The 17,106-nt window shown below is 39.5% G+C and overlaps 1 protein-coding gene across 1 annotated transcript in view; it reads left to right on the top strand.

Annotated features, from left to right (window-relative positions):
* The window catches only part of ZZEF1 (zinc finger ZZ-type and EF-hand domain containing 1), a 68,260-nt gene extending 57,209 nt beyond the window's left edge, over positions 1-11,051 (top strand). The window contains exons 47-55 of the mRNA XM_026708690.2: positions 432-567; positions 1,602-1,961; positions 2,969-3,112; positions 5,281-5,449; positions 7,251-7,349; positions 7,749-7,914; positions 9,571-9,721; positions 9,807-9,878; positions 10,248-11,051. Of these exons, the coding sequence (XP_026564475.2) occupies positions 432-567; positions 1,602-1,961; positions 2,969-3,112; positions 5,281-5,449; positions 7,251-7,349; positions 7,749-7,914; positions 9,571-9,721; positions 9,807-9,878; positions 10,248-10,322 (1,372 nt within the window). The 3' untranslated portion in view covers positions 10,323-11,051. The remainder of the gene's footprint in view (positions 1-431; positions 568-1,601; positions 1,962-2,968; positions 3,113-5,280; positions 5,450-7,250; positions 7,350-7,748; positions 7,915-9,570; positions 9,722-9,806; positions 9,879-10,247) is intronic.
* The last annotated feature ends 6,055 nt before the right edge of the window (positions 11,052-17,106 follow it).

Below are 17,106 nucleotides of genomic sequence, written 5' to 3'. Positions count from 1 at the left end.
ACAAGCTGAAATGGCACAGCCCCAGAGATAGGCAGACCACTTCTGTAAGATACCTTTATGCTATAATCTTTTGATAAACAACCATTTCAGAGTTGTTATCCTTTCATTCTTACTATAAATTATGATAGAGCCCAACACATCCACAAATTTTTTTGACCTTCTAGAGACAGAGAGAGGATAAATTAGTTACCCTGGCTTTGAAAACATGTTTATATTGCAAATTAAAAGTGTAAAATATAAATTACTTTTATTGCATGGAATATGGACAAGATATCTAGAAACAAAGCCACATGACCGTATAACTGCTAATATAAAGTAGTGCTTGATGAGATGAAACATAGGGAAGGGTTTTAAATGTAGAATTTGCTCAGCTCAAAGGTACTGTCTTTAAATTCTGACAATTAAAGTTTTTGTGTGCATATTGTTAAAAGATTTGATGGGGAAGTACTTACCATGGATGAAAGGATTCGTACATTGGCTCAAAAATGGCAACCCAGTAAGCGTTTACGCACAGAAGAGCAGAATTCCAAAGCCCTGGATACAGATATGATCATTGTGCCATGTTTGGTGAGCGTACTGTTTTATGCAAAGCATTTTTTTTTACTTTGTTCCATTTATGTAGTAATATCTACCAATACTTCCATCAAACGTGATCATTAACCATATTAGCTGGAACTGATTAGAATTCTAGTCTGAGCATCTGGAAGGACACGGGCATTGAGAAATGCTGGTTGATTGCAATGTACACTGAACTAATATCGCCATTCTTCAGTCATTCATTGGCATAGCTATGAGATATTTGGAGAAGCAGAAATTTAATACATCTACAGCAGGGGTGTCAAAATTCCAAGCCCGTTGTTCGCATCGCGGGGTACTTAGATCTGGCCCGCGGGGCTGCCCTTGAGACAACGAAAAACTACAGCGCCTCTGCCAGTGAAAAGGAGCTCGGGAGGGCCACACGGGGCCCTCTGGGGCTCCATTTTTGCTATCAGAGGGCTGTAGGAGGCTGTCACTGCCAAAAATAGAGCCTGGGAGAGCCATGCGCGGCCCTCATGAGCTCCATTTTCGCTGGCAGAGTGCTAGCAAAACAAACTACTAGCAAAAGTGGCATTCGATCACACAAGTGACATTGAGCTGCCCCCCCCCGGGGGTGGGGTGGGGGGGGGCAGAACACAACCCTGATGTAGCTCTTAATGAAACCGAGTTTGACACCCCTGATCTAGAGGATATTAAACACACAACAAAAAATATGATATATCTGCAATATCAAACCCTCACATTCAAAATGTACTGTAGAAAGTTAATGCATTTTTTAAACACTAGTGTCCATTTTGGAGAGCTTTACAAGCAGTCTTCAATATATGTCCGGTCATTTAGGGGTAGGTGATTAGCTGATTCAGCATGGTATACCATTCAGAATTTTAGATGTGGACAAGCAAGACTTCAGTTCCAGTCTCCGCTTAATCATAAAGACCCATTACAGTTTTTATTACTGACTCTTATATTAAAAAAATCACACAGTACATGGGCAGCATCCAAAAGCAGGATAGATTTTGAAATGAGATAATTTCACATCTACTGAGACTCCTTTTGTGTTACAGTCCAAGCCTGTTCCCTGCAACAAAGCCACCGATGAATCCAACCCAGTGACCCAGAAGCTCATCACCAACACAGAAAGTGACCTCCAACTCAGCTACGCCAAACAACGACGCACCAAAAGCTCTGTCCTCCTGCATAAAGAGTTGGACTCCAGAAGCAAGAAAACCGTGCGGGGTTATCTCTACCGAGTCAATGAAGCTACTGCTGTCCTCTATGCCAGGCATGTCCTCGCTTTGTTATTGGCTGAGTGGCCTGACGACGTAGCAATAAGTGAGGAGATGTTAGATCTCAGTGGCCCAGCACACATGACATATATCCTGGACATGCTGTTGCAGCTAGAGGAAAAACAGCTGTGTGAAAAGGTAAATTACTTGTTTTATCCCTCTGATTTGGGAGTGAACTGGGAAAAGTAGCTTGACACTAGCAGATAAATCAGAACATAAATCAGTCCCAAGCAACAAATGCAACTCACTTGTTTTGTTTGGGCCAATTTTGTCTTTAATACACTAGAAGACAATATTTTAGTCTTCTATTCAGGTTGGATTTCAAGAGGAAAAAAGAGAAACAGAATATTTTCCTCGTTCCATTTTCCCCCCTTTCCTTGTTATCTGACTGTTTCAGCTGCATAATCAAATTATCCATGAAGATTGTATGAAATTCATGACAGAAGAGATTCAGATGTAGAATGTCTAAGAAATTGTAAAGCACTTACTTGTCATGTAGAAAATCATAGTTCAATCTCAAATAAAGCGATCCTGGAATGCCTGAGTATTTAGATAACTGTTAGTCACTGTAAAAGGAATTGGGCTAGGACCTAGGTGGACAATAACTGCCTTATTTTTTCAGGGAGAATGCATGCTTCCTGTTTTGAGCATAACTGATGTGACTGGAGCGGTCCATTAATACTAACAAAAGAAATTCCGTTTAGATGATCGGAGTTTTGACCTGTAGAAATGTAGTTACAAGGTGTTCTTCTCCATGTGCTCTAAATTTTGGCTTCTACGTAGAAACCATCTCCTTCCTCCTAGTTTTCTTCTTTAAATTGGAAAAAAAAGTTTGAAATTGCTTCCTAATCTTGTTAAGAATGATCTCTAATTAATTTTGTTCATACTTAAATCTGTGAATCCATTCCGAAGGAGAAATAATGAATAGTGTATAGTAAGTACTTTTCTCACTTTTAGACCTCAGGGTCTCGGGCAAAAGCAGACGAAGGCTATCCAGTGTCTCTTTGTTTCTTCTCTACCTTTCTTGTTTCATTACTCATCACACCCACCTGTATTTTTTATTGATACCAAACTTAACTTGAAACAACATTTATTTTGTGAATCATTTTTGTGTGGTCATTCCCTCGTCTTGATCTATCCTACAGATTCTACTGAAAGTGCTCCGTGGATGCAGTGGAACCATGCTAGCAAAGATGGCACTTACAGCCTGTCAGTTCATGGAGGAGCCTGGGATGGCAGTCCAAGTGCGCGAGTCCAAGCATCCTTACAACAATAATACAAACTTTGAGGTACTATGCTTAGTAGTCTTGATGCCAGGTGAGCAAAATGTCAGTCATGCTTGCATTGGCAGTTCCAAATGAAAAAGACCATCTCGTATTGTTCAATTTTATCAAAAAGGTGGCTACGGTCAACCCAATTAAATGCCTTACTGTAGACTATAGGTACAAGGCTACCAAAGAAGAAATGGCGGACTGAAGACAGTTCAGCAAAAAGCAAAGCTGATGACTGAAGTGAAATGAAGAGCTGGCGAATAGACTCGCTCTTTGATAATTCATCGCCAGACAAGGGGAAGATATAAGGTCATTCCCAAGTGCTGCAGACTGTTGTTCCTCTCAAGGAGACTGTGAGAAAGAAGTCTCTGGCAGGTTTCGAGCTCTGGGAGATGAGGGAATGGCCATTTTACTCAAACTCTGATTGGCACCTTTGAAAGGACACTGGGGCTAGTATGCTTCCTTTCCTAAGCACTTTCAGAAATAACTTATTAATTGCCTTTTGGCTATTAGGAACTTTTGGATTGACAAGTTTTACAGCACCAGATGGGTTTCCTTTAACCCTTAGTGAAAGAAGTTTTAAATACAAGTTTTTTAAAAATTGTTTGGAATAAACAACAAAAGGATGATTAAAATTTTGGCTTTAGAAAGTTACAAATGGGTTAAGGGTCCAGATAAGATCATTCAATCTTGTCTTGAAATAAGATTTTGATATTGATTGTAAGGAGCTTTTCCCATTAGAAAATTGTTCTTTTTTAATTCTTTAAAAACATCCATAAAAAATAAGATTTTAAAAATGAGACTAGAAGGAAGGAAAGATTATAATTAAAGGAGAAAAACATTTAAATTTGATTCTGACAAGATTGAGACTGATTTGAAAGTAAAATTTAAAATGTCAGGCAACAAGAATGATATAAAAAAGATACTACATTGGACATACAAAAAAAAAACAGCTGATGTTTTAATAATTGAAAGGGATATACAAATGACAAATCATAATGACTTGGATAAGTTTTATATTTGATTTATTTTATTTACTTGATTTTTTTTTTCATTTTTTCTCATTTCTCACAAAATTCTTTAAAGCTTTAATAAGTCTGTAATTAAATAAATTTAATTAAAGTTTTGAAGAACTTTGTGAGAAATGAGAAAAAACGAAAGAAACCAAGTTCTGGGACATTATTTGAAAGGACTAAAGATCAAGATTGTTAGGAGTAAAAGCAAGGATTCTACAGTTGTTTTGATCAAGGTTTGCCAGAAATAACATTATTTTTAGTAACCCTTAATGGACTTTTGCTGACCTCTGGATAGAAATGATGAGGCTTTAAGGCTTTATTTATTTATGCATAAGAGATAGAATATGGGAAGAGATCATTTGTGTTTTAAAAGATGATGATAAATTGCTAAAATTATTTGACAAAAGTTCATCATAACTATTTCCTTGATAGAAGGAAACAATAGGTATAGATGGCCCCACTATCAGATGAATTCACAGTTGATTGTATAACTGTATATTATACATGGCCCTTACAAGGAAGTATCTCAGGAGTCTGCCCTAGGCCCAGTGCTCTTCAACAAGGGATAGAAGGGATGCTCACCAGATTTGCAGATGATACAAAAATGGGAGAAATTGCTAATCCTCCCAGAAGACAGGTTTTAGGTTCAAAAGGATTTTGATAGACTTGAACAGGCTTGGGACCGGTGGGGGTGGAGGGAAGGATGTTTCCATGTGAGTAGCAGGCATGAATATGTGCACACTCAACTCATTTAAGGGGGAAATCAGGAGGACTGTTAGAAAGTGGAGCAAGATAGCACCTGAGCTTTGGTGTGAGGTTAAAAACAGCAGACACAGAAACTCGTTGAAAGAATGGTGAAATAAATCATTTTATTTGTTTAAAAATATTTGATTCTGCATTCAAAAGTGACTCTGCAGGAATTGAAATGCTTCACCTTCAGCTTTTGGTGAGGTGGTTAGATAGACCCATGCAGCTTTACCCAGGTCCAAATGGTTTTGCTGGGCTGCATGTTCCTCTTCATGGACTAGGCAAGGATTTCCCCATTTTTGAGCTGTAAGATTCCAGCAGGTTTTCTTTAGTCATTTTGGTTGATTGGCTTCTCCCCATTTGGTCCATGTTGATATGGGACTCTGGAACACCACTAATATTCATACATTCTTTTATCCATAGGATAAAGTTCATATCCCTGGTGCTATCTACCTCTCAGTCAAATTTGACTCTCAGTGTAATACCGAAGAGGGATGTGATGAGTTGGTCATAGCCAGCAGCTGTGACTTCATCCATGATCGACATACATTCAGCGGGCCTCCACACAAATGGACTGATTTTGAACTTCCAGGTAAACTACAAAATATTTCTTCAAGAAACCAATTATCCCTTATTTTGAAGATCCATGTCAGAAGTAACAGCATAACAGAATAACAAAGTTGGAAGGCACATTGAAGGTCTTCTAGTCCAACCCCTCTGTTCAAGCAGGAGACCCTATACCATTCCAGAAAAGTGACTGTCCAGTCTCTTCTTAAAAGTCTCCAGTGATGGAGCACCCACAACTTCTAGAGGCAAGCCGTTCCACTGGTGAATTGTTCTCACTGTCAGGAAATTTCTCCTTAGTTCTAGTTTGTTTCTCTCCTTGATTAGTTTCCATCCAGTGTTTCTTGTCTTGCCTTTTGGTGCTTTGGAAAATAAGTACCCAGTGTTTTGGGCCCAGTGGATACATTTTGAAATTTTGAGAAGATGTTATGACAATTTTCAGAAAATGGCTACTACACTGGACATGGGCAGTCAAAAACATTCATGTATCAAATATTAATTGGTGAGATTAGATGCTCTTAATTATCACAGTTGACCTTTGTCTTTTGAGAAGCAAGTGGACACCTTTTCAAACAAAATATTAAGCAGTATACATTCACTGTAATTTCTAATACTGCCTCTGAAATGTTTGTAAGAACTCAAAGCCATAAATAGGAATTAGATCTATGTATTTTGCCAAAAATGCCCTGATTGGGGCAAAAAAAAGTCCATTCCTGACAATGGGTTCATTTAACGACCATACTTAGTTTGATATACAACCTGTTCTGCCTCTCTATTCCCTTGGGGTTTTTTTTGTAGATTGGAAAGAGCCTTATGGAATTCTCTCCTCGTCCTTGATTTATTCTTTATAACATTATTTCCATACTAGTGCTAGTCTGAATTCTATGATGATAAGAATCTTGATAAAGTCTGTCTTTATAAGTGCAGAAGGATTGCTGTTAGTTTTCTTTGTTTTATTTAAAAACTATATTTTACTGCATCTGTGTAAACCAAGGGAGCGGGGAAGTAGGCCTTTCAGATTAGGCCTTTCAGATTACAGACAATGTGGTTTTTCATTTTTTTACTAAATATTCTTACTCCTGTTTTAGCTGTTACTAGATGCTATGGAGCCTATCAAATGGTTTAAATGACTGATTTGAGTGTGTGTTGTCACCAAGCTTGTGTGTATGTGTGTGTTATTATTTTATTTTTATTTTATTTTATTAATTTTTTGACATTGTTTTTTTATTTGCCTGTAAGTCACCTAGAGTCACTGTGAGTGAGTAGGCAGCTATCTGTGAGTGAGTAGGCAGTAAGAGCCATGGTGGTTTTGTTGTTAGAATGCAGTACTGCAGGCTACTTCTTCTGCTGACTGCAGTTTGGCAGTTTGAATCTCACCAGGCTCAAGGTTGACTCAGCCTTCCATCCTTCTGAGGTGGGTAAAATGAGGAGGACCCAGATTGTTGGGGGCAATAGGCTGACTCTGTAAACTGCTTAGAGAGGGCTGTAAAAAGCACTGTGAAGTGGTATATAAGTCTAAGTGCTATTGCTATATAAATTTTCTGAAATAAATACACAAATAAATAAATTTTGATTATTTTAATCCCATCATCTTAATTAATTCCAATAAATGAAGGAATTTTTTTAAAAAAGAATGACTATATAAAGCATTTTAATACAAATTCTTATGAAAACTACAAATAGTAAAAATTACTTTCATACACATGTAAGAGGGAGACTCATACACCTGTAGGAGTCTCCCTCCTACAGGTGTATGAAAGAAAAAGGGAAGCCTTGTCAAACGGGTCACGTCAGGCTGTGTGAGAGAATTTTTCCTTCTTCTTTGACAGGAGATACGCTGTACTACCGATTCACCACTGACATGAGCAATACTGAGTGGGGTTACAAGTTTACAGTAACAGCTGGTCACCTGGGGAGATTCCAAACAGGTCAGTACTGCTTAGGTCACACCTTGTATTATTGCTTAGTGGGTATCTTTATGTAGGGATACTAAATAAAATAATAAATATGTACATTGAAAACGGAAGAAGATCTAATTCAGTCTCCTTCCAACAACATTGGGAGTCACTGTCCAAACACATCTAGATAGAGGAAGTCAGGGGGCTGCCCTAAGCAATAAAAACAGTTGTATTACCTATCTAGATTATTTTAACTTTATGAAACCGCTTTTCTAATCTCCTCAATTATCTGTATGTTTTTCTTAAGCTCTGTACACCACCTTAGTTATGAGCTTTTCTACGGATAAGAGTATAGGATTAATTAAAAAGAAGAATACAGGGACTTAAAAGAACGCATATAGAACGCAGTGTGCTTATATTGAATTTCAGGCTTTGAGATCTTGAAGCAAATGCTGTCGGAGGAAAAGGTAATTCCTCATATTCCACTTGCGAAAGTTTGGGAATGGCAGGTGGGCGTGGCCTGCAGGCAAATTGGACACCAGCGATTGAAAGCCATCCACTTGCTCTTGAAGATCATACAGTGCAGCGGTGAGAGGTACACGTTCTGATCCCACCTTTGTTTTTCTTGAGGGAGTTCCTAAGTTCTTGTGTTTTTGCAGAAAACTCATAATCCACACTACTACTGTATGTTGTGTCATCTTATGATTTTTGAGGACTGTGTATTTCCATTTTAAACACTTCGTTTAAGTTGGAATTGAGAGTGTAAAAAATTGAGTTCTCTCCGTTCCAAAGTATAAACAGAAGAAATAGTTTTGTCTCACAAGTGGTTACTTAGATTTTTTCATACTTCTTTCTTCATAAATATTGACCTGTTTGTTTTTCCAGTGAATCCAATGGAAAGTCCCTCCCAACCACTCTCAAGGCAGCACTTAAATTTCTTCTGAAGCCTCTACAGCAGGGGTGTCCAACTTGGCAACTTTAAGACCTGTGAACTTCAACTCCCAGAATTCTGGAAGTTGAAGTTCACAAATCTTAAAGTTGGTAAGGGTGGACATCCCTGCTCTACATAAAGTCCCCCCCCTCCATCATTTTCAAGGCAGCAGATAAATTTCTCCTGAAGCCTTTACAACAGGGATGTCCAAATTGGCAACTTTAAGACTTGTGGACTTCTCCCAGCCTTCTCTCTTCTCCCAGCTGTTGGCTTGCCTTGCTCAAGAGACAATGCATAACAGTGAACTTTATGGGCTATTCACATGACCAGAATGGTCAGAACTTTCCCCCTTCTCTTCTCTTCCTTTTTCCTTTAACTTAGCATGGGGGCCATGATCAGCAGGCTCATGTAACCTACTCTCTCAGAGGATCATTGCAGTGGCTGAGGCCAAGCATGGAGACTGGGCCTAGTGGTGCAGCAGTACTCCTCCTCATCTCACCGTGGTATTCCTTTCTGTGTTTCTCCATTCCTTTCTGCATTGCCTTGGGTTGCCAGCTGGCACAAGTCACAAGGACTTTGGGGCCAGAGTGAAATATCACCAGTCTGCAGCTCAGACAGAGATCCACCACCACAGTGGGCAAGCACCATTCTGCCACACCTGTAGGGGGATTCATCCCTGCATCCTAAGGAGAGATGTAGAACCAGACAGCAGGGAGCAAGGAAGTAAAATCATCCTTAGATAAGGAACATGACCAGCAATTATTCCCCAGGTCCACTAGGCTTAGTCAGAAAGCAGGGTTGTTGTTTTTGTACTACTATACAGGAACATCTAGACATCAGTAGGCTTGAAAGACTCAAAATCATTTGGCCCTTCAGATGCCCTAAAGGTTCTAGCCAGAAAAATAGGCAGGCACCTCAGGATTCCATCCCTATTTGCAGCCAGCTATGTGTGGTTTTCACTCCTCAGTGCCTTATTTCTTCTGCATCTCTTTCTCTAGCTTTGCAGTCTAATGCTGACTGAAGTATTCTTATTTCCTTCAAGAAGAGATCTTGAGCCCTGCCTTCATAACAAGTGGGCAGAAGATGCCTACTATCAATTGCCCCAGCTCCATTGTGGAAAATGAACATTTACACTGTAACTTTTTAGTGTGGTTGCGTGTAAAGCTAATGCTTGGATTCCTAAGAACTACAGGGATAAAATGGCATTCAAAATAGTAACTTGAGATATTGGTATGTGAACGTAAAACAGTGGTCAGTGGTCGTGTCAGTTGCAGAGCGCTGCCTTTCATGCTAATTCTAACACACCTTTTTTCCCCCCAGGGACTGTGATCTCACTTTGCTGAAGCCATTGTGGCATCTTTTCAGCCACATGGAAAAAAACATGAAGTATGAAGTCACTAAGCCAGGGGTCCTTCTTCCACTCCACCGGGCACTCACTGAACTTTTCTTCATTGCTGAGAGCAGAGTTAGTGTAAGTCATTTGCTTTTCTTTGTTTTGCAGACCACAAAAGTGTGTTCTATATTTTGCTTATGAGCCTCACTTTTTCTGTTTGCAGGAACTTGGGTCTCTGCAGGATTACTTGCTTGCCTTAAATACGGAAGACCATCTCTACCACTGTACAGCCCAGGTAAGACAGCCTGTTCCTTCTGTTCTAAAGCTCCTCTCCATATGGGTGAAGTACTTCGAAGAGTTTGAAATGGGTTCTGTGTGAAGTCCTTTGGAATGACTACATTGGCATCAGGCCAGTGAAACCAGAGACATTGCTCCCAAAATTAGCTCAAATACTATAATAAGAAAAACCAAGTGTTTATTCTATTATCTTCTAAATCCGTTTTCTCTTACTGGGGAAAGCTGGTTTTGAAATTCAAATTAACATGCTGAATTCAACCTGAAAAAACTTAACAGCCAGTGGCATTTCCTGATAGTAAATGCAATGTGTTTTTAACCATCTTTCTGCTTTTTCTTTAATTGTTGGTTTTTTTGTTTGTTTTAACAGGCCCTGAAAAACATTGCTGCTATTAGTCTTGCCATTAACTATCCCAACAAATCAACAAGTCCCTGGAATGTCTAGACTTTCGCTGCTCAGAATAACTTAAGTTCTTGTCCAGAGGAACTTTGGTGCAGGCGTTTTCGCTCGGTTCACGAATCGGAGAAAGGCAGAGGCCCCTCCTGCTTCAGTGTATGTGCACTCTGCAGCCAGCCAACCTTTTTTCCTCCCCAATCTAGATTCTGCAAGAGCAAAAGCGCACATCTGGGGAAGCAGGGAGAATTCCCTGGAGCACTTCTGGTGCCATCAAGAGTTATGTATGCACTTCATATCTTTGGAACAGTATTCACCCTCTGAATCTCGGAAGAAAAAAAGGCAGGGAAGGTGGGGGGATGAAGTTCCCCCAAAGAAAGAGAACTCAGGTCATCTTCTGGCAGTCATCACATCCTTCGGTCATCCTGGGCAAACCCTCTTCCCAGAAGGCTAATGAGCGAATGAACTGGAATGAGCAAGTAGCAGCCTGTAAATGCCTGAATGTGGACGGAAGAAGCAAGATGTTTAAGAGGGTTTCAGGCTACAGCATGGCAGAAAACTGAATTGCTGCCTTACACCCTTTTTTCTTTTGAGATGTGAGCTCCTTTCCTAGCCCAGGGGCAGCTTCCAGGATCCAGATCAGTTCCTACAAATGAGCAAAAAGAAAGAATGTATTTTCTGGGAAGAGCAGGGTAGCTTTTGTGGACAGTTATGGAATGATAGTGGTGGAGTCCGAATCCCTGGAGATGTCATACAATAAAATTTCCCGTGGCCTGGAATTTACAGTATTTGCTCATAAGAAGGCAAGAGAAAGGAAGGGTTTTTCCCCCAATAAGATCACATTGAGAAGAGAGCGGGAGTGCAACAGGGTTTTTTCCCTCCCCCAAAATCCTAGGAGTACTGTGGTGTAGAGAAAGTAAACTACTTCATCTTGCTTTTCACAACAGTAACCACAGAGCTCCTGAATTGGGAAGACATAAGATCTCAAAAATGAAATAAATAGGCTTTAATTTCTCACCTCAGGAGGGAAAATAGCAATGCAGGGTAGAGGAGATTTTGTTGTTGTTGTTGTTTGGTCCTCTCCCAAGACAACTCCATGGAAAGCTAGATGCTTCTATGTGGAAACCATATATTGCCAGCTTTATATTTATATTATTATCAAGCTTGCCAGTCATCAGTTGTGCTTCAGTATGTCTTTCAGGATTTTCAGAATCCAGAGGAAACTGGAGGATCTGAACACTGTGATGGCAAATCAGTGTAGGGAAACACATCGAATATATTGCTCCTGCTGAAGCATTAAAAAAAAAACCCAGTGTTTTCTTTATAAAATAAAGATTTTAAAATGGTTGATCTTTTGACAGCGAAAGAAAAAGATTCAATGTTTCTCAATCTTAGCAACTTTAATGTGTGTGGACTTCAACTCCCAGAATCCCCCAGACAACAAGGCTGGCTGGGGGATTCTGAGAGTTGAAGTCCAACACTTCTTAAAGTTGCCAAGGTTGCAAAACCCCAGGCTAGATATAACTGCTGAAGATGATGCTAGGTGCTTGCATATTGGTCTCCATGATTGTGCCAAGGGGGGCTGGAGCTTTCCTGGCTTAAGCAATACACTATGGGGAAAGTGGAGAGTACTTGACTGTTTACAATGGCAAGTGTCAATCAATGTAGAAAAAAACCTCCAACTCTCTTCTCTCTCATCTCTCTTCAAAAGCAGAAGCCATAACCAGCACAATCAGCTTTTGGCCAGGATGCATCCTCTCACAATCAGATTATCTATAAAGCATCCATAACAGGAGAGTGATACCTGTTGTAGCAAAGATATCTATTGTCTTCCAAGCTGTATATTGAGACAAGCTATGGATCAGGTGCAGCTAGAAGGGAAGCATTTTCTGAAGGCCATTTCAATGATAGTTGTATCCAGACAGGCCAAAAAATCCATTATGAGAGCAATGTTGCTCCTGTTAAAAAAAAAAAAAAAGGTCCGTCACAATTTTTAAAAGACAGGGTTTTGATGGATAGCTTGTTGAAAGGGAAAAGGAACTCATGGATACCTGGAGTCTCGGCTTATTTTTCCCTCTCCTCTAAAACAAACTTGCAAATTTTATTCATGGGACAGCATGACCTGAGACCTGTAATCAACAGCTTCATGATTTCAATTCCTCCCGTTTCTGTTTGGCTTATAATGTGTCTCTTTCTACATAATCATATGAATATTGAAAAGAAAGGAACCGTTATACCTTGCTTATTGCTTTTCCTATGACCAATAAGAATTTTGAAGCTAGAAAAGATTGAATCCATCTTTTTGTTCTAATCTCTGTACAAGGAATTTACTGGGTCACCGCTGAGCATGAACATAAATCATTGCCTTACCTTGATTGCTCCCTTATTTTTTCTCACAGGGAAGAATTATGGCCTTTGTTTTAGCTAGCGTGAAAGATGCACATTATACATTGAACTTAAGACAGTTAACAAACATTGCAGTTCATTATCTGTAGTAGTTTCAAATGAAAGCAGAACCTGAGATTTGAAGGGTGAACGGGGAGAAGAAAACAAGAAACGTGCCTACAAGTGATTTATTGTGTATCCTAAATTGCATCCCACATATCGAGAGACTATTACCACCCTAATATAACTTTATTTTCCCAACATAAAACTTAAATGTTAGTAGTCATTCATTTTCCTACATGCTTATTTTTTGGGAGGGTGGGAGGGGAGGTGGGGTTAAAAAAAAAAATATTTTGTTTGGGGGAGGATAGTCTGTTTTAGTTTAACATAATTAAAATCAACTTCTTAGATTTATTCCTGTTTGGCTTAATATGTATTTAAAAAGAAGTTATAAATGCAATGAATATATACAAATGAAGAGATATATTGTAAAAAATTATATTAAAAATGGAAGTACCAAATATGTGACTGATCATTATGTAAATGTATTTGTTGACAATCAACAAAAAAGTGTTTGAATTGTAGGAATTTCAAATAAATGTTTTGGACTACCAGAGCTTTGAGTATAGCATCCTTCTCCAAACTGATGTCTTCTTGGTGTGTTGAATTAGTTTCTATCTTCCTCATCCAGTGTGATGGGAAGTATATTTCAACATATTTAGAGGGCATCGGGATTGGAAAGGTTAGTCTATAGAGAACTGCTTTATTCTCTTATTCTCCTTCAGCATTGACATTCTGTCTTTGTCATATGCTCCGCCATTTCAGTGCCCTCCAGTGTGTTAGAATTCCCATCCAGAACTTCCAGCTACTCTAGGTTGGTCGGCTGGGGAATTCTGGGAGTTGAATTCCACATACCTGAAAGGCTGCCAAGGTTGAGAAACACTGTTAAAGATGACCCACCAGTACACTACGAAACAGGCTGATAGTCACATCTGCAGCTTTGGTCAGCAGACAAGACTCGTGAATTATTTTGATTGCAGGACCTGATGTCCTACTATGCCGTTTCCTCATGATTGGAGAGAGGAGCTTTCTGGGAGAGAATAACAAATAACACTGAAGGTATTCCAAGAATACAGTGTATAATTCCAGCAGGATCAGCATCTCCAGCATGAAGGTGATCCCAACTGCCCAGTTAAAGCAAATAGGCACCTATATCTGATGACAGCAGTATTATAGGAAGATGCTGAAGGCAGGTGATCACTTTAGTAACAACAGCAAAGACAGTCATACTGTGTGGGAGAAAGCAATGATAAACTATTTCTGCACTTTATCAAGAAAGGCAGATGGACAGACAATATAAAGTGGTTGGCAATATGCCAGATGATAAGACTTCTCCGGTCACATGGCAGTATTACTACTACTGAGGAAGAACTGAGAATCTTTCTACTAGTGTATGACACAGCTACTAAAGCCTTTTGGATGTCTAACTTGTGATGTTGCCATACTAAAACAAAAACAAAAAAACCCTGCAGACTTATATGGGAACATGGAAAATAAGAAAGATGAATATGGGAAATCTCAACACATTCAAAGATTAAAGGAATCAACTACGCGGTAACATCTTGGGTATCCGAAAAATTGAAATGGACTAGAATCAGAAACTTTCAGTCAGTAGATCATACTGTTTGGTCTTTGGGACATGGAAACCAGAAATTGTGTTGTTTTCCTATAGGAAAAACAGTACTTGGATGAAATGCAGTCAGTCAGCAGATAAAATCAATTAGATTTCACAGTCCTTTAATACAGCATTTCTGAACCTTATGAACTTTTAAGATGAGTGGGCTTCAATTCCTGGAATTCTCCAACCAGCGTGGGTGGGTGGAGAATTCTGGGACTTGAAGACACACATGCTGAGAAACCCTGCTTCAGTAGGATTATTATCCAAGCTAATGCTCCAACAGATGCAGAACAGAAGGCTGAAGAATTTCATAGTCAAATTTAGTCTGAAATTCGTAGTCTAAACAATGCAAGCAGGACGTGCAGTGGTAGTTGGAAGCTGAAGTGGGACAATATGGCTTAAGTAATAAATGAAGCAAGATAGTGACCATTTCAGGCAATCCAATAATTTCTTCATTACCGATGAACATTTTGCAAACAACATGGACATCCCCAGACGAAGCATACAGAATCAGGCTGACTATATTATTGATAACAAGGATGTGGAAGTGTTCAGCTAATTGGGCTGACTGTGGAATGGATCATGAACTGCTGATAGGCAAGTTCCAAATCAAGCTGAAGCCGAAGAACAAAGCCTGTGAGTTTCCACAAGATCTTGAGTGTTATTATGTTCATCATTTTCAAAGAGAAACTCTGAATCACTTGGAAATCCTGATCTTCATTGATAGGGAACCCGATTAGGAAAAAGCGTCTGCCACAGATCAAGAAAAAGAAAAGTTGGATATCAAAACAAACAGTGGAAAGTGCAAAGAGGAGAAAGCAAAGCCAAGAAGGATAAAGATCTCAGGAAGGAACCTAACAAAGAATTTTCAGAGAACTGTTAGAGGAGACAAGAAGCAGTATTATAATTAAATTGTAAAGATATCAAAAAAAAACAAATGCAGAAAAACAAGGAGAATTTTCCAAAACATCTCCAGATTTGGAATCACAAAATCATAGGGCTGGAAGAGGTCTTCTCATCCAACCCCCTACACAAGGCAAAAGTCCTTATGCCATCCCTGATAAATAATTGGACAATATTTTCATGAAAACCTCCAGCAGTGGAGCATCGGTAATACCAGGAACCTGTACTATGCTGATGACATTACTTGGATTAACTGAAAAAGCAAATTATCTGCAAGTCCTAATAAGGAAAGTCAACAGGCACAATGAAAAAGTAGAGCTAAGAATAAGTATGAAGACAAAATAATAATAGGTAAAGCCTTAAAAAAATGCTCTCTGAGCTTGCTTGTTTTGATACAGGTGTTTCATTATCCAAACTAGGTAATATCATCAGACAAGCAATGATGATATCAAGTTTGGATAATGAAATGTCAGCAAAAAAACAAGTTCAGAGAGCATCAAAGACCCCTCATGTCAACCCTGAGCTACAAATATTCTCCTTTATTAAAGCTTTAGAAATGACAATACAATTACTTAAGCAGTAGATAGTCTCTGTTCTTTATGCACAGCAATCAAGAACTATCCCCCAGGCAAGCATTTAGTAGGGTAGTAGTTGACGGCTTTGGAAAAGATATTCAGACATGGAGTTTCTGTAGCCAAAAAAGATCAGAATCAGAACTAATGCAGGCAATGGGTTTCCCTGTGACCCACTATGGAAGTAAAAAAATTAGCCTTTGAAGAAGCAAGATAACAGGATTGATGCTTCTAAACTTTGGTCTTGGAGAAAACTCCTGAGCATACCGCAGAAAGTCAAGAAACCAAAACTGGATCAACAAACAAATCAACCCAGTCTTCTCCCTTGAGGCACAAATGACCAGACTCAAATTATCATATTTTGGACATGTCGTGAAAACCTAGCTCTCTTGAAAGTCTGTGATGCTGAGAAAGGTAGAAGGAAAGAGGAGGAGAATCAGCAACAACATGAATAGCCTCAGTTACAGTGGTGATGGGTACATCATCGGAAGACTCAAAAAGGAGCAGACAGGAGACAGATCATCTTGGAGAAAGTTTGTGCAGCTGTTAAGACACAGCAACAACTCGGATGCCCACAATCAATCGGCCTGCTTCCCAACCTACATATTTCTCATTCACTGGCTCATTTAATAGATTTGCCGCTCATGACATAGTGTCTCTCCCAGGGACTTACAGCCTAATAATAGATGAAATCTAGAAAGGTGGAGGTGGAAAAAATAAGTATTAGACTGTTCAATTATAAGTGACACTATTTGTTAGAGTGGATAATGTGCTTTTAGCAAGAGCTCACAACACATATGGAGTTCAAAGAGTTGCCTTCAAAGTTCAACAATATGGCCCCAAATGAAACCGAAGCAGCAATTTATAGTTAAATTGATTACTCCTCACTTAATCACCTAATTTCTCAACCATCTTTGGAGAGAGGAGGGGTTGCATCCAGTGGTGGGATTCAAAATTTTTTACTACCAGTTCTGTGGGTGTGGTGTGGGCATGGCCATGTGACTGGATGGGCGTGGCTTTTTTTTCTTGCTTTTTTGCAGCCCCCACACATTTTTTGGGCCTTCTGGGCCTCAGGGAAGCCTCTAGGGGGGCGTTTTTGCTCCCCTAAGGCTCTTCTGAAGCTCAGGAAGGCAAAAAATGGAGCGGGGGGGGGGGGCTGAGCCATTTTTTGCCTTCCTGGGCCTCAGCACGGGGAATCCTGGCACAGCTGATCTATGTACAGTTGACTGTCAGGGGACAAAAAGAAAAAAATACCTTAGGCGAACGTCAGGCGGGTGGGGTGAGTGAGCATTGGGCG

The sequence above is a fragment of the Pseudonaja textilis genome, chromosome 1, assembly GCF_049901715.1.
Source record: "Pseudonaja textilis isolate UNSWEBS1 chromosome 1, rPseTex1.2, whole genome shotgun sequence".
Taxonomy (NCBI): Eukaryota; Metazoa; Chordata; class Lepidosauria; order Squamata; family Elapidae; genus Pseudonaja; species Pseudonaja textilis.
Note: the sequence above shows the minus strand (reverse complement) of the source record. Positions and strands in the feature narration are given on the sequence as shown.